We start from the raw sequence: 17,551 nt of genomic DNA on the forward strand, positions 1-17,551 counted from the left end.
TTAATTCATTTAATATAGCTTCATGGTATTTATTAGCTGCAGATTATGAGGTGTGCTGTAGCTCCCAAAAGCAGGTGCTGTAGATGTGTTGATTTTTGCAAAGCTATAAGACTTGATTTTCAAGAAATCTCCATATTCTGCAGCAGAAGCAATATAAACATATTTTGAGGGGTGGAACATAATCTATTAGATATTAGAAAAAACATTAAAGCTTGGTATCAGGGTAATGTCTTTTGGCCACAAGAGGCACTCCCTTATTATAAATTTAAAGTGTTTTAGTCTGATTATATTCTACCTCCAAGAATGCAAATCCTTCAGTAGCTCATTACTAAAATAAAACTATGACAAGAAACACTTTGGAAGCTTATCAGAAACTCAACAAGATCCTTGGCCAAGGGCAGCAAGTGTTAATAAATCTGTTACTGGCTTTGCATCTTGGAAAATCATCCAAATCAATTGGATGGGAAAGAAGGCTTATGCGTAGATGTAGTCCAGATCAGAGAGGAGAATGCAAGAGAAAGCAATCTGTTTCTTGCACTCTTTGCAGACAGAATTGTTATCTCCTGCGGAGCCAAGAGGGTGGGTAAAATGAGGCCTTCGTCTGATCTTGCAGGACTGCTCTGATGTTCTCATCTCTCTTGTAAATCTGTCACCCTGATCTTCTCATTTTCCAACCTGTTATTAAGCTCCATCTCTGTTGTGCCTTCCTTCCTGGTGTGTTCTGTGCAACTATCATTATCTGTGCCTTTCTCTATTTGCTTAGAGTGCTAGGAGATTGCACTGACCGATTGCATTTAATTTTCTCCTTATCTTGAGATAAATTGTACTTGCGCTGGCTCCTGGTTTTTTTAAATTGCTTTTATGTAATGTCTCCTCCTGTATCCTTAAATATTGCAAAACCATTTGATAAAGCACTGCTGGCAATCAGTCGGCCTTCTCAGCATCTGGAACCTCTTCCAGAACATTTTATAACCCCACGGCTATGTATAACCCCCCACTGGCCATCCGGAGAATAGTTAAAACCTAGTTTTTCTGCAAGATCTTTGGTGATTAACTTATTTGTTATTGCTTACAGTGTTCATTTTTGTTATTTTCTGCTTTATGCTGTGTTTGATGTTGTACCTGTAGCTACCTAGAGCCTCTGGAGCGAGCTGGTTTATTAGTTTTATTAATAAACATCACCAAAACCTCAAGAACATCAGGATAAATGAGATTTAATCTTATTCAGATGAGTACTCAACTGAAAATACTCTGCTTTTTTCTTTCTGGAAGTGACTATTTTTCTTTCCTGCATAGGAGGGCTCTCTTGTTGCACAGGTGTTTTTCACAGGTAGATCCTTTTTTCTTAAAGTGGTTTGTAATGCTTGTTACTATCATTACTGCAAATTCAGCTCTTATCTGTTAGAACCAACTCCTATCAGCCCCAGTTAACATAGCTGCATGGATGAAATTGCAGTTTAACAACCATAGAAAAGTCCATACATTTTTCTACACTGCTCTAGACTTTTATTCTACAGAGCAGATGTTCCAACTGTCCCTGTTTCTCAAACTTTTTTTCATATTTATTTCCCCCCCCCCCCAGTTGCCTTTTTGGGGATTTTTTGAGGAGTGCCTTCTAAAATTAAAAGTATGAACAAATATTTGGTTAAACTGTTGGAATAATTCCTCTTCATATGTCCCCTAAATTCTTTCTTGACAACCCATAGAGGCCTCTATGGCCACAATGGTCAAAAATCGGTGGCTATGTTTTGAGGAGGAAACCAATGTGGTTTAAGCTCTGAAAAAGGTTTAAAGATAGTGTTTAAAAGACCTGTATCCACAAAACCAAGAAAGTTCTTGTGCACAGCACGATCCTATCCCTGTTGCATCCTGCTTCAATGTCTGTTGTCCTCGTCTATCCCCCAAAATTTTAAGTCCAACCTTCAGCGCATCTCTGCCCTACCAGCTCATTCCTTCAGTTCTCACAACTCTTGATGGTTTGGTTCCTAACACAAGTCCTAAACCTGGGTGAGTAAAACACAATTGCTGGAGTTCACTTAATACCCAATCAGACCAAATGTATTTCTGCCCCATATATGACTGGTCATTTGCTTTGCCTTTTTTTAAAGTATCTTTCTTCTCTTCTATCCTTCTGTGGACAGAATGTCATTAATTGGAATGTGGATTTTAAGGTTTCAGAAGCTGAGCTTTATCACCGAGCACAGTCCTTATTTTATATTATTGGGAATCACAGAAATTAATATTATGGGGCACAACCTCCCCCTCCCCCCATTTTTTCCCCTTTGCTACCTCTTCTTTAAGTTGTACCATCATTAAAAAAAACTGCTGCAAAACTTTGGTAAAGCAAGTTTAACTTAATTGTTTTAGGACCAGATTAGGTAGGACTGGGGAATAAACGTGATTTTTAAAAATGGGTGGAATTTAATAAGAATTATTCTGGCTATGCCCACTTTCTGTGCTGACTACAGCAACATTCTCCAGTTTTTTCTGCAAGGTCTACATATACCTCTTAAACTATAGAAGTTGAATATGCTTTTTTTTTTTTTTTTTGGTGCCTTTGAGTCAGCGTTGAGTAATATGGAGAACTCCCTGCAGTTTTCTTGGCAAGATTTTCGGAAGTGGTTTCCTCTTGCCTTCCTTCAAGGGCTGAGAGAGAGTGACTGGCCTAAAGTCACCCAGCTGGCTTCATGTGTAAGGCAGGAGTAGAACTCCCAGCCTCCCAGTTTCTAGCCTGGTGACCCTAACCCTAACCCTAACCTTAACTCTAACCATTGCATCAATCTGGTTCTCATATGCATGGTTTAGATACTTAAACATGTGTGAAGAAAAGGTCTTTTCACACTCCACGTATAAAGTCCCACTGTATCTCTTGCATAGCGTGATTTGTGCAGGTCTGAGATTGCTACTGATCTGTGAGAGGAAGACATAGTTGCCCCAACCCTTGTGAATGAAAAAAACCCCAGTAATCTGTGTCAGCTTTAGCAATTTGATTCTGGTTCTAGGAAATACAAGAAAGATTGATAGAGAGAATGAGAGATTCAGTGTGTAAGATGCATATGTGTATGTAATGTGTGTGAAAATGCCATAACCATTTCTTTGCAGGTCAACACATTCCCTTGTTACAAATCCTTTCTCCATCTTCTTTCAGTATCAAAAGACCCACACTATTCACTCCTAAGGAGCTGTCTGTGGTGCTGAGAATCGCTGCTCTCCTGTGGGTCTCCTTCCATGTCACTGCGTCTAGGGAAAAAAGAAGACTTGTTGTGTGCTAGGGAGCCGTTTGGCATTTGAATGAAGTAAGAGGCAACGTTAGCGCTGAGTATCTTACGTATTTACTTAATCACATGACAACTGGATGAAATGTGAGGGCCGGTGCTAGTCAACATCCTCCCTTATTCCAAAGTAACCGGGCATGATCTTCCACAGAGGGAAGAGTCAGTAAAGAAAAGGGGCAGATTTGAATTTATGTCCAGGACTATACCTACCAGCATATTATCGAACTATTATTAGGATTACACATCAGCAAAATTAAGGAAACGTTGCAGACAGGAACGCTGGACATCCAGAGGAACTCCAGAGGATTAGCTTGCAAGGAAGAGATGTCCACAACAGTTCTGCTCCTTTCCTCTTAAGGACCAGTGCAGAAGAGCATCCAATCTCAAGGGCTGACACAGATGGTAGCCATCACTATGAAAGTTACGCTGAACAGCATCTCCGTGTTTGCAGTCCTGGCGGGTGTTTTAAGTTTCACCTTCCTGGTGGCTGCCCTTGGCACAGACTTTTGGTACCTAACTGATGCTTCTAAACTGGAGAAGTTAAGCAATGATACAGGTAGCCTGAGTTCCCATACAGGACTCTGGAGGACCTGTCAATGTAAGTATCTCCAGGGTTTCCCTGGGAAGTTGGCGGGGGGTCTTTGCAAGGAACTACCATATTTAATTGGCTTAGCTGGATGACCCCTTCCCAAGGTTAGATTCCCAAGGGGTCCAACAATGTGGTTGAGGCATATCTTTAATGTGAAAGGAGAAGAAACAAGTTTTTAATTCTAATGAGGAAGAAGCTCTAAACACTTTGTCCCATTTTGTCACAGGTGGACACATACGTGTTAATTCTCCTGAACTTACATAAGTTTTTCACACCCTGTTTTGTTCCCGGAGCTTAACAGTTACCATGTTCTGTGACTACAGCTTGGTTTGAAACAAGATTCATTTGAGCAGATGGCCTTTTTCTAATACTGTCAGGCCTTAGGGTCAAAAATAGTAAGATATTTTTTCTAACCGTTTTCATTCAGTCTGATGAAAGAGAAATTAGTTTTGAAGTTGTTTGGAGGGAGAAGAGAATTTTGGAAAATTTGTCCGGGGGCGGGGGCGTGCCTCTTTAATGACAAGCTGGCCAAGAAATGTGTATGGATGTTTTATCTTTCATTGTGTAATCCTCTCTGCAAATCCCAAGGGGAAATACCAGGAGGAAATTTCTTCCAAGCATTTGTTCAGTGGTTGGGCAACCATCACCACCTAAACAGGACTGTGTCCTTTCCCTGGAGGGATTCAGATAAGCCATTTGTCCCTTTTCTTCACATATTTGGTGGAGGATTTTGAAAGGCCATTTCTTCCGAGTTTGAACTGGGACACTGTGAGCACTATGAATGAGGAAACTATACGCCTATACTTTATAGCCCATATGCATGGGTTCTATAACTGCCCAGAGTCCCTGGGAGATGGGCAGCATATATATTTAATGAATTATTTTTATTGTGATTATTCAGACAAAGAACATTCCAGTTTTGAAATGTGGTTTCTGAGTGTTAAATACAGTAAACAACTCAGTTCCAGCTTTAGGGAAAGGAGAGTCCATTTTTCCTCAATGCATGTTAAACAAAATTAAGTCATTTAGAAATAATCATAATGCTTGTAATATTCATACCTGAAACTGTAATGAATAATGATAGAATATCCATTTTTTCTCTTATCTATATTCAATATTCTAAGGCACCTAAATAATAGACTGTTTAGAATCTAAGTACATTATATAAATATTATTGTATTGAAATAACATCTTGTACCAAAACTTAGAAGGTGGAGCAATAGATGGTTTATATGGCTAGATTTATTATATAGGATGGAGCTAGTTCTATATTAACACTTTATGGACATATTTTTAGTTTCTGCAAAAGTCACTTATTAAATCACTGTTCTGTATATTCTTTTCTGATTTTATTAGCAGTGTTATATTTTTGGTTGTACTTCATCATGTCTTCTGGTTGTTATATTTACTACATATCATTTAGACCAATCTACATCACTGGCATACTTATGCAAATTACATAAATTGACACAAATAATGTTAAGCTAGCATCACTTAATATAAATATGAATTTAAGATAAATAACTTCAGTTGAACTGACATACATTTCGGATAACCAAAATAAATTTCATTTATTTTTATTTATTTATTTACTGGAGGTTTTATGCAGATCCAAGCCAATAGGACTTAGTTGGATTTAACTTCATTTAATGCAATTTAAGTGCTGTGCAGTTGTTCGCCCTGTAATGTCTGCTGATCTCAAACAAGTATTTTTTTTTTTGAGCCCACATGGCTACCACACGTGTCCAGGAAAAGTTATGGATCCTTTAAGGAGTTGCTAGCATCTGCCTATGCTGGATCCTTTGCACAAGTCTATAAATAATCTTTCCTCAAATTAAATGAGACTTGGGAGGGGAGAAAAAGGCAGGAGACATTTTTGCCATAATGCTATTTAAAAGTAGAACAGCCTATACTTTTTGCCCTGGTGCTTGTTCACTGATGCACAGTCTAGCAAAGTAGTGCCACCAAATGAATCTTCATTTTCTTAAATATTGTTCTGCAACTGAGTGTTTAGTCTGTTGCTGGTTTGGCATTTGTTTGGAATGATGGGGAAACTCTGGCCTGTGGGCTGAGTCTGATAAGCGACCTGCACCCCTCCCTACATTTGGCCTTCAAGAGATCCTCTCGCATCATTGTCCATCACCGTGTTTGTTTGTGGTTCAGTGGACTGTGCAAACTCAAAGTGGGTTAATCTGGTAATCAGGTTAAGCCGATCATGCAAACCCGCCATGTAGTTCTTGTTGAAATCAGCAGGAAGTCAACCATGCCATTTCTAAAAATATTACAACTAGGTTCTTTTATAATTGCCCTGACTGGGTGCAACAACTTTGGACAATACATGTCCACAGAACTTGCTAACACTTCTAATAATGGGGTGGAGAACATTTGGGGGGGAGGGCTGGGGCTGCATGTCATGGCTTCTGTTTTAATTGCCAGGTTAATCAACCCGAAGCTTGTTGATTAATCAATCCATGGTGCCAAGTGGGAAAATATTGACCAAAACCATTGTTTGAACAGATGTCTGATGATTTCCCCTTTTCTTGTAGTTAATAGGTCATGCCTGCCTTTGGTAAACCCATTTAAACTTGAGACAACGAACATCACCACATCGCATAAGAAAGTCCTGTGTAAGTAGCTTCTAAATTGTATTTTCTGCAACCAGGATGGCAATTGCCATACAGTGAAGTCAGTATTGTCTACCAACACTCCCTTCCCTTCCCTTCCCACCCTAACCCTAACCCTGGTGTTTTATTCACTAGAAAGAATAATTGGAGGTTTTTTTTGAAGGCAGAAGCAACTCAGTTTGGGACCAGTTAGAAAACTTGAAGCAAAGGGGTCTGTGAGCGGGGGCCGAAAAAGGCAAAAAGGCTGCCATGACTGTGTGATAGAAGCCTGCTTCTTTGTACATATGATCCACTGCTCTCTCAACTTTTGTGACTCCCCCATGTGTCAGTGTCATGTTAAATGGCATCGAACATTGCATTTTATCCACAAAGAGGCAGCAGGGCTGGAGGGAGGGGGCATTTTCCTCCAAGAAACATCAGCATTTGTCACCTGAATATTGGAAAGAGAGGGGACAGGGTTGTCATGAAATTAACTATTCAATAGTTAAAGACATTAATAAAACATTTGCCCTGTGGATTTTAAAAGTTGAAATTCTTTAAAGCAGTGTTTCTCAGCCTTAGCAACTTTAAGATGAGTGGACTTCAACTCCCAGAATTCCCCAGCCAGCATGCGCTTTGCTGGCTTTGGCTGATCTTGAAAAAAGTAAGCAGGTTTAGATCTGGTTTGTACTTGGATAGGAGACCACTAGGTCTGTGGTAGGCAAGACCATCAAGGAAGCAACAGAGAGGTGTTCATGTTGTCACCAGGAGTTGAGCTTAACTTGAGGGTATCTTTGCCTTTACAGTTTGGCCTGGCAAATAAGTAAACACAACAGCCTTGGAATGATTAATGTTCCCATAAGTGTCCAATTTGCAACTTACGCAAAGTTGATTTGAGATGTTGGAATGAGATGGAAATAAGTTTTGAAAGGTAACTGTGATCCCCTTTTTTCTCAACTCATTTTTAATATGATTCTCAAGAAGCATCTTCATTATTTTGACAAAAAACAGACTAGCGCTATGGTACAAATAATTAGAAAAGGAATTCGTTTTTTTATATATACTTTTAATTAAAGATTTTAATTACAGTAATAAAAACTGATACAAAATAAATTCAGAGTAAAGAAAGAAAAAGTAAAAAAAGAAGAAAGAAAAAAAAAGGAAAGTATGAAATAAGAAAAAGAAAAGAAATATATAAAGAAATGACTTCCAATTTTCATCACAAGTACAGTAGAGTCTCGCTTATCCGACATAAACGGGCCGGCAGAACATCGGATAAGCGAAAAAAACGATCCGCTGCGCCTGTTGCAATCAATTTTTGCGTTGCGGCGCCGCACCGTCAGGAGCAACAAGAAAGAGTACACTCACGCTCGCAAACAAGCAGCACGCTTTTCTCGTCGCCGATTTATGCGTGTTGTGTTTTTTTTAGGGGCGTCGGATAAGACGGAATGCCGGATAAGCGAAGGTCGGTTAAATGAGACTCTACTATATAAACAAATTTGGTAGCTCTTCACTCTCTATAAGGTTACAAACAGATATGTCTTCTTCCCATAACTCATCCCTTATCTCTAAGTGAATCCATAAGATTTCAATCCTGGTGTCAGCAAAAAGTCTGTAAAGGGTTGCCAGAATTTCATAAAAACATGCCTTATTTTAACCTTGATCAAATAAACCAACTTTATATTCCTTCCTTTTACCTCTGAAAATCTTAATCTTTAGTTCATTCAAATATTGTAGGGTTTGATCTCTCTTCAATTCTTCTTTGTCCCATCGCATAGGCTTCTTTGAGGCTTTTAACAAGCCTCTTGTGTAAATCCAATAAAATTATATTGTCCAGGTCATTCTCTTGGTTTATCATTTGCATTTCCCCTTTAATTTTCAAAACTTCGATCAGCTTCTTTTGTACTGTATATCCAGTAAAGAGTCCTTATCCAGGTCATTCTCTTGGCCTGCCACTTGTACTTCCACTTTAAATACCTTCTCTATCTTGTAATCCACTTTTAAAAAATCCAATATTTCTGATTCAACTATTTCTGCATCAAGCAAGATTTGTTTCACATCTGTCATTCCTTCATTAACATCCTTTAAACATAGTCTATCCATAGAAGCAGACATTGTTACTGATACTGTTGATATTGTTGCTTCTAATTTCTGTCCCCATTCTTCAAAGATTTCCTTTAATATTTCAAATGTTACAGTGTTTTGTGTCATTTTGTAAATCCCAATTTGAATGAAAGCCAAAGATAGTTTTTTTTTTTCTTTTTGCCTGGAATCTTTAGTCCCCTGTAGTGTCCAATTTAAATGATAAGATCTCTAATCTCCGTTATGACTTACAGTAGATAAAATAATTCTAGTTCCTACAAAAAGCTGTTTATTTCATATAGTTAGTTCCAAAATCTTATAGTTAAAGTTTCAATATTCCAACTTTGGACTCTTAATTTGTTTATTGTTTGAGGAGCAGGTTTCCAGAGCACATGCAGGTGATCTCCCATCCTCTCCTTGTCCAGAGAGGTTCTGAAGAACTGGTCTACTTACCGGTTCTCTGGTCTTTGCTGTGGTCATCATCTCTGCTCTCAACGGAGACGTGTTTCGCTTGCCATGCCTCCACTGGAAGTCAATTTTGAAAAAAGGGAATTTGAATGATGATGATGATGATGATGACGAGCAATTTCTACAGTAAGAATACTGTGGTTATAACATTAATTCATTATGAAATCCAAGCCAGTTCAAAATTCTGGGGAAAAAAACTTCAGCTGCTTAAATAGTGAGGCAGGTTCCAGTTCTCATATAGAAAACCACAGAGTGGGTTATGTAGTCTCAAGATGGCTACCTTGGTGGGCCAGCCACTAGTCAACTGGTAAAATTCTTTGGTTTACAGCCAGCCAACTTCCATTTATTTTATTGTGAGCACTTAAAATTTGAAGTCAGGTAGGACAAAGAGAGACCGGTGAGTGCACTCTGGGCATCATCTTGCCAGTCTGTGAGCATTGTATGTAGACGTGCTTTGGAGCTGAAGAAAAGGGGTACAACATGAATCAGTTTGATGTTGTTAGCATAATAAAACTCTCACTTCCTTTCTTGTAAACAAACAAACAAACACTAGATATTTTTCCAGGCTTTGTGGCTACCCCATGACAAAAGTGGTAGAATGGCAAGGTAAGATTGCACATGCAAGGAATACCCAGGTGCCTCTTTCTATGTGACCCAAAGCAGGGTCTTCTCTTCCTCCTTCTCCATTGCTACTTGCTGGGTCTTTGGGAAAATAAACACATAGGTTGCCTTTCATTCCTGTTCAGAGGCAGTAGGAACTGCTGTGTGTTCCCCTCCCAGGCTCTGGGCTGGTGCAGAAGGAATGAAAGCAACTGGAAGCGTAAGTCCTGATCGCCCATGGGAGACACACACCTAGGAGAAGCACAAAGGCACCTGGCAACCTTCTGTTTGTGCAGCTGGCAGGGGACAATGGCCTTGGGGCGAAGGGTCAGAGAAGACAAATGGAAAAGCAATTGCATGGGAACAAAGCCAATGATAAAAGCCATCATGCTGAAGGCTCCTAGGACACAGGAGAGAGCTTCAAGGAATGTCAGGTTAGCCATTAGCGGTTAATGATTATCTCAGTGTAGCAACTTCTCTTCATCAAAGGAGAAATTGCAAACAGAACCAGCTGCTGCACAAGGTGCTTGGCTGAATGTGACTCTGTGTTTACTCAGATGGAAAGCCCCATCCAGAGGATTTGGGACGTGGTTTCTTTGTTATTTATTTATGGGAACAAGTAATCTCTTAGCATCTTAAAGTCAAACAGTATTTGAGCCCAAGAGCCCTGCGCTTGTTAGATTTGGGCTGCAATTGCGCAAAAGGTCCTTCCTACAATCAGTCAATTGGCTGGTTGTTAAAGTCCTGTTATGAGAAGCACAGACGATTTAGCTGTTGCCCACAAACACGGCTGCCCCCTCTGGCGCATTAGCTGAGTTGCCCAAATCAGAGGGTTAGTTCATGTGGGTATATCTCAACACCAATGCTCACCCAGTGAAAGAAGCAGCCACAGTATTCCCTTGCTAGGTGGGGTACAAAAGTCAAGATGGCAGAGATCAAAGCTCTGCCTCTTTAAACTTCCCATCTCTTTCTTTTTCAGATTCTCACCAACTCCATTCGACCACAACTTTCCCAGTCATCTCCTTCTGTTCTGTCTTCCTTCATACACTTGTTCTGTGGTTTGATCTTCATTCATTCTCTCTATGCGGCCTTGACATACTTCTTTCATGCTGGTCACACACTTTTGTCTTCAATGTTCATATTCATTCATTTTCATTCATTCATTCATTCATTCATTCATTCATTCATTCATTCATTCATGATCCTATCTCTCCCTGCTTTACCACACTAGAACAATCCATTCCCACTGCATTCAACTTCCTTTTATGTTTCATCTGACACGCCCAACTCACACTTCAGTATAACAGAGTGGGGAGAAGCATGCTTTTATAGTAGCCCTGTTTGCTTCTTTTAACAAACATCTATTCCTCACAACAAACCACAGATTACTCACTCCTTTTGCATTTCTCTTCCTGTTTCCAACATTCTACCACGGTATACAAGTTCATGTACTTGCTCTAATTTTGCCTCATATATGTGTACCTTGTTCACTCCATTTTGTCAGTTAAAAACAACTACTCTGTTTTGTGATAATTAATTACTTTTATCCATAAAATTAGTAATATCAATAAGTAATAATTAGTTAATAGTTAATTTTCAGATCTGAATGTCTCATTGCATTGTATAGTTTATCTAATAGTTGCTGCAAATCATTTGGGTCTCAAGCAACAGCACAGCATGGTTTACAAACAAAAGTACATTCAGATCCTTGACTAACCCCCTCTGTCACCACAAGCATTTCATTAAAAAAAAAAGAAAAAAGAGGGACATATTTGTTTTACTCCCTGATGATGCATTTGTTAAGCATTGCATTTATTCTCATGGATGCTTTACTTTCCATCACACAGGGCTCCTCCTGCATTCCCCAACCAAACTTCAATTCCAAATCTATGCAAAATGTTCCACATTCAAGCCTATTTTTTCTCTGATTTAATGAATGTCATTCGTGTATTTCTCATGGACCAGATCAAGAGCAAATATCTGGTCTGCTCACCTCCTACCTCCCATAGAGCCATCCTGCACTTCCCAAATTTTACTTCTTGTCATCTTTCATACCTGTTTAGTTAGAATTCGGCCAAGCTTCTTCACAGGCACGCTTAACAAACTCATGTTGCTCTACTTTTTGCATTCACTCTTTGTACAGGGGAACAGGACAATGCATACCCTTTCAAGGTCATGCAATACTGTCAACAGTATGTTGACTTGCAAGGTGGTCTCAAGATTAGAGATCCTAGCTTGCACAGAATAGCATGAACCTGCATGGTGTAAAACTGGGCTTTGGTTTCACTTGTGGCCTGCTGGCCAAATGTGCAAAAGTGACATTGTATCTACCATTAGCAGGGACTACTGCATGTGATACGGGTGACGTAGGGTGGTAATGTAGCCTACACCATCCGTGTCTTATTCAAAAGCATTCTGTGGCTCTATCTGGCTTCTTGGCTGCAAATGTATTTTTTCTTCAGCTGCATAACAAGCTGGAGGATTGATTGCACATCTGCAAAAGAATGTGATGAAGCCTGCCAGATAGGCCAAGAGCTCATCCCGCCTTGCATTCTGGGTGCTAATGTTGGCCATGGGGTGACCAACTGATTGGGGCATGTTTTTACCCAGTGCAAGAGACAGCCAAATTACGCACAGAGTAGAGGGAAGGCTTTCACGCTTTATCTCTGTACAGAAGCAAAGAGGTGCACTTGGGACCAAAATCCAGATTGATCATGCAAAGAGGCATTGTCCAAAGGTTTTTGTACATTTCAATGAGCAGGTAACATTCATCACAAAACGTGTGTACTACAACTCTGTACTCCATAATAAGCCATGAGGGCGGTTCATTAGCATCTCATGTTTACTCCTAGGGTGTGTTTTTTTACTATTATAATGAGGCAAAGGGTACTATAGTTCAACTTTTAACTAGTCACATATCAAATCAAACCAGAATAAGCAGGAGCGACACAGGAAATTCCTAATATGCAAACAGAAACAGCCCCCAATACACAAACAGCCTGTCAGGGGCCCACACTAACGACTGTGTTTGAACAGTGAGCTTCCCCTGGATAACCTGGATTCTGGGTTCATTGATACAACAATCTTGGTTCACAGAATACTCCAAGCTACAGCCCAAAAAAGCAAGCAAGCAACCACAATTAAGGTCAGCCAGGTTTAGCATGTTGTGTGAATCCAATACTAAGTCTCTGATTTAATTAAGGGTCGTGTGAATCCAAAGGGTGTTTTGCGACAGAATCAGGAGGAAGTTGGGCTCCATTCTTACTCAGGTTTCCTCTGAGTCCTCCATTTCCACTGAGCCATTGGCCATGTCTTGACTACAGTTCCATCAGCATAAACTACTGGAGGTTGGTGTATGGAAGCAGTGTTACTGCAGTGCTTCTACAATTCTGGGTATGGCACTTTACAGCCAAACTGAGCTGCTTGTCCCAAAGACTTTCAGTTTAAAAATTCAGGCAAGAGAGAATAGAGGGAAACTGAATCAGGGATAAAAGAGAAGAAAATGCGGCATTTGCAGCTAAGTGTATCATAGCTGGATTGCAATAGGAAGCAACTTCAGATGTGAGTGACTGCTTCTGTGTCTCCTTCCAGACATGCGTGGGGCATTTGTGATCCTGTTGCCTCTAAGCCTCATCTTCATCATCTTTGGAGGAATTGTGGGGTTCATTGGCATCTTTACCCAAGCGTTCTGCCTTCTGCTGTTCACCGGAGTTCTCTTTCTCCTAGGAGGTATGTGGTCAAGCTTGTCCTTGAGATGATTCGAGGGTCCAAAAAGCAGTATTAGCAGCATCAGCAGCATCAGCAGCATCAGCAGCAGGAGGTGGTTTGGAGATGGCTCTTCCAACTTCTCCATCAAATCTGTGGGCAGAGAAGTGGGATGGCTTTTTCCAGGGGAAGGAATCAGGAGTCTGATAGGACCTTTTTTGACTAACACATTTGATGAAAAGGCAGAAGCTTTTGTGAGCTCATGAAAACTGCTTTTTAATCCATTTTGTTAGTCAGAAAAGGTGCTTTCGGAGTCCTGATTTTTTGCCACCATAGAACAACACGACTCTCCTCCTACACTGTCCAGAAGAAGGAGAAATTCTCCAACTGTTTCTCATGGGCAGGGCTCCCCCTCTAATGGTAAGAAGAACTCCACTTCTGTACAGTTTGCTTGGTGAGAGGAATTTCTCTATGGCATCTTTTCTTTCCTCGGTATTTATTGCAAGGAAAGACAGGCTGCAGCCCACTGGAGAGAGGACATTCACATGTACTTCTTGGCCCCCTTGGGACTGAACCAGTAAAAGATCATATGACATTTCAGGGAGATCCTTTTCTCCTTGGAAAGGAATTTCAATAGCAAAAACTCTTTCATCCGATTGGATGAGAATGAGCAGAAGATATCACAGGTGAATATTTCTGTCTGGTGCAAGACCAGATACGCTTCATACTTGATTAGTGTCAGAGACTCACTTATTCAGACCCTTATGGAAGCCAGGTTTTGTGCAAATAGTAATTTCTAGGTAACAGGTGCTTAACGGTTACCCTGACTTGTAAACCATGTTGAGAGGAGAAGTTACACATGCCTTGGATTCTCTTTAATGAGAAAACCGTACCTGTGAAAATCAAGTCTGCATGCTCTCCTGCCTTCTTTCCATCCCACCATAACTGTTCCTGAAAGAAAAAGGTTCACAAAAGAAAATTTAAATGTGAAATACTCTAGGGTAGTTGACATACACAGGACATGCTGAAGGTTTCTCTGATCTGGCCGTCTTCAGGTGCACTGGACTATAACTCCTGTCACCTAAGTCAGCACACCATTGAGCAACCAGGATAGGGATGATGGGAATTGTATTCCAAAAGATCTGGAGGGTGACAATTGAAGGAAGGGCGAAACAGTCAACAAAGCCCCAAATCTTCAACTATCCGCTTGGCTATATCCCAATGTGGCATGGGCCAGTCATGCTCTCTAAGCTTAATTTATCTTGCAGAGCTGCTGTGAGGGTAAATATGGGTCTGGATTGGGGTGGTAATTCTGTTTTGGAAAGGAAGGTGTGATTATAAAAGCACAAATCATTAAAAGCTCTGTACTCGTGAACTCATGGCTACAATGAGCAAATTCCTTCTAGTCTTCAGAATCTGCACAGTGATTTGTGGAGACAGTTCTCCAATGTGGAGGCATCAGACTCTGTTTGTGTCCTTTTTAGCTCTCGTTACCCTCCTTGGGGTCAGCATCTATATCGCCTATTCTGCTGCCGCCTTCAAGGAAGCCGTCCTTCTTCTGGGGAGGAAGAGTCTCTTGGAATATCTCAACATCCAGTTTGGCTGGTCCTTGGCCTTTGCCTGGGTGTCCATCGCTGCAGAGCTTCTCACTGGGCTGGCGTTCATTCTAATGTCCAGGATGGTGGGCCAGAAACGACGGTGGGACAGTTTCATTTGAAGATGTCAGAGGTGGTCTTCTTCAATGCTGTTTTCGTCACCGGCCTCTGTCTCTTTTTCATCGCCGCTTTGTGCTGGGTCAAAGCCACACTACAGGATATCCTTTTGTCACTGCTTCAGTGGCCGAGAGTTTTGACCAACAGCTAAGATAAGATCCCCAAAAAGGTTCTGTGCGGAGCTGTGTGACTAAGCATAAAATAATCAAAGAAAAAGTCTGCACCATCAAAAGTTAAATTCTGTGTTCTGTAGAAAACAAATGCTTCCTTGAACAAATTAACATATCTTTATTTTGGCTAATTTATCCTACCCTCTTTTAAAATTATTCACTGAAACTTTCTTTGTGTTGCTAGTCAGAGTGGCAGACGGGGGTTCGTGAAGAATCAGCACTTCACCCTTAAATTTTGGAAATCTTGCCCATCAACCACTCTGACTTCTGAAGTTTCAGTAGATAAGTATCCTAAGGGCTTCTTTTCTTTCTTCCTTTTAAAAAAAAAAAAATGAAAGAAAATGAAACAATGGTCTCCACCTGAGATTATCAAGAGTCTAGATTCTGGACCCAGTGCCAAGTGGTTTCTGCACTGCCCGAAGAAAATTTTTATTTATTTATTTATTTATTTATATTTCAAATTCAGATACTGCCCATCTCACAAAAAGTGACTCTCAAACATTGGCAGTATTCGGGCCGCACACTTAATTAGGTCAGATAGACCCACAGGCTGTATTTGTGCAATATGCAGATCTTGGTTAGTGGCCATCTTAGTTTCATTTTGGTGTGTGTGGGCTTAGCATGTAGTGCAAACCAAGCCTGTTTGGTTCTTTATCATTCAGTGTGTTGTGTAAACCCAGCAAATAGGTTAGTTCAGCAACTAGATATACTGTATATGCGGGTGGTCATTTCCTTGCCGGTCCCAATGCAACTGCAGCAAGTTCTCTTGGATTGTGCTGTCACAGAACATTCATAAATATCCCATCTTAAAAACGGTCAAGACTATTGCAGTTTTGGCAAATTTAATACAGCTTGTCAGCTACCTCTCCTCCTGAGAGAAGTCTGTACATGTGTGGGAGCATTCTGGTATTTCCTTCAACGAAGTAATACTGGAAGAAAGACACCCTCAAGTGACAGTAAGGAAAAGAAAAGTGTCAATGGGGTTTCACTTAGTTTCAGAGAAAATGAACATTGTGTAGGAAAAACTATGGTCTTTGCTGACATCTCGTGGCAAGAACGAGAACAGAATAGCTCAGAAAAAAAGCTGTGAAAGGGAAGCTCCCAAAAGCTGGAGTTACTTTCCTTAACTTGATGCCCACGCTAGAAAAAGATATAGGTTAAGGTAGGATTCTAGTAGGACATCCAATCCTCTGACCCAGGCAAGGTCTGGCGGTGTGATTCTCTTTGTAAGTTATAATCTATCATCTAGGAGTCAATACCTTTATGTTTTCTGCCCCCTTCCCTTGCTAGGTCTTCTAGCTCCATTTTTCAAGTGGACAGAGGCTCGATGCTCAGATCACATAGCAGTGTAAGTTTACTGGAGGAACAAGGTGATGCTTGCATTCGCATTCTCTTCTGTCTGCAGAGGGGATCAAAATTTGCGAGATGGTGGGTGCAGTGTCGCAATCGGAATCCTTCCCTTTTTGTACGTGCGTTGCACACAAGTTGCACACATCTCCAAAGGAGATGGGGCTTCACTCTCAAGGCCATACCCACCATCTTGACCTCTCCCCATTGTTTCCCTTCTCTTCTTATGCTTTGTTTCCAGACATTAACTATTTCTTTTCAAATTAAATTGATAAGTGATAAGGATTCACTTTTCAATTTAATTTGATTGTGAATCCTCCTCAGATACAGCATGAAACTGTGATTTGTTACTTCATTCCTCTTTCTTGTGAGCATGGGCTGGGCTCAGTTTCAGAAAATGGTGTAGAATGAAGGACCCTGAATAGAACTTACTTAGTTTCATATCTTTCTGGAGAGTAGAGGAAAATGCCCTAGAAATCCTGTGTTTCTTATTTTTATGCCACATGTTTTCTTTAAACTTTCAAGATGTGTAACTCTCATTCCCTGAAATAAAATTGGTGTTACTTGTTAACCACCTCGAGTCTAATGGATTTTATTCTTTATCTTCTCTTGCATCTTCCAATCAAATTGACAAGTGAACTTGAGTTGTGAAGGACTAGCCAGATGGCTGGTTGACTAACAATATCTAATATATTTTAAAAATGCAAAGAAGCAAAGAAGAATTGTGACTCTCTCTTGAGAGGGGGGAATAAGACTATCAGCTAGGGTTTAAAGTGAGTGTCCAGGGATCCAAACTGGGGTATTCCTTAGTATTACATATGTGCTGATTGGGAACTGAGCTGGCAGAAGAGACCACAGAAGGGGCCTTGACGTTCTGATGCTAAGTTCCATGAAAATGGGGCCCACTACCTGAGTTCTCGAAGCATTCTTAGCCAGGCAAGTTAAAGACTTGGGTAGTTGCCAGTAGGTAGTCCAGAGACTGGGTGGCATAGAACTCGGT

The 17,551-nt window shown here is 40.5% G+C and overlaps 1 protein-coding gene across 2 annotated transcripts; it reads left to right on the top strand.

Annotated features, from left to right (window-relative positions):
• The first annotated feature begins 3,416 nt into the window (after positions 1 to 3,416).
• On the top strand, positions 3,417 to 17,116 carry TMEM114 (transmembrane protein 114). Of its 2 annotated transcripts, XM_025171811.2 has the most exons (5): positions 3,417 to 3,873; positions 6,411 to 6,491; positions 7,897 to 7,932; positions 13,209 to 13,346; positions 14,807 to 17,116. In XM_025171811.2, the coding sequence occupies exons 1-5, from the start codon at positions 3,675 to 3,677 to the stop codon at positions 15,037 to 15,039; spliced, it is 687 nt and encodes a 228-aa protein (XP_025027579.1). In that variant the 5' UTR covers positions 3,417 to 3,674; the 3' UTR covers positions 15,040 to 17,116. The 2 variants fall into 2 exon arrangements, with proteins under 2 accessions (XP_025027579.1, XP_025027580.1); XM_025171812.2 differs by lacking the exon at positions 7,897 to 7,932.
• Positions 17,117 to 17,551: the final 435 nt, after the last annotated feature.

The sequence above is a fragment of the Python bivittatus genome, unplaced genomic scaffold (assembly GCF_059951505.1).
Source record: "Python bivittatus isolate LINGU-HERP-01145 unplaced genomic scaffold, Pbiv_v1 ctg000030_np1212, whole genome shotgun sequence".
Classification (NCBI taxonomy): domain Eukaryota; kingdom Metazoa; phylum Chordata; class Lepidosauria; order Squamata; family Pythonidae; genus Python; species Python bivittatus.

What these genes read in the sequence shown, in the direction of transcription:
- TMEM114 (XM_025171811.2), top strand. Translation starts at nt 3,675, where the DNA reads ATGGTAGCCATCACTATGAAAGTTACGCTGAACAGCATCTCCGTGTTT. An exon ending in ACTCTGGAGGACCTGTCAAT is followed by an intron (nt 3,874 to 6,410) that starts GTAAGTATCTCC and finishes CTTTTCTTGTAG; the next exon opens with TTAATAGGTCATGCCTGCCT. An exon ending in AGTTCTCTTTCTCCTAGGAG is followed by an intron (nt 13,347 to 14,806) that starts GTATGTGGTCAA and finishes TGTCCTTTTTAG; the next exon opens with CTCTCGTTACCCTCCTTGGG.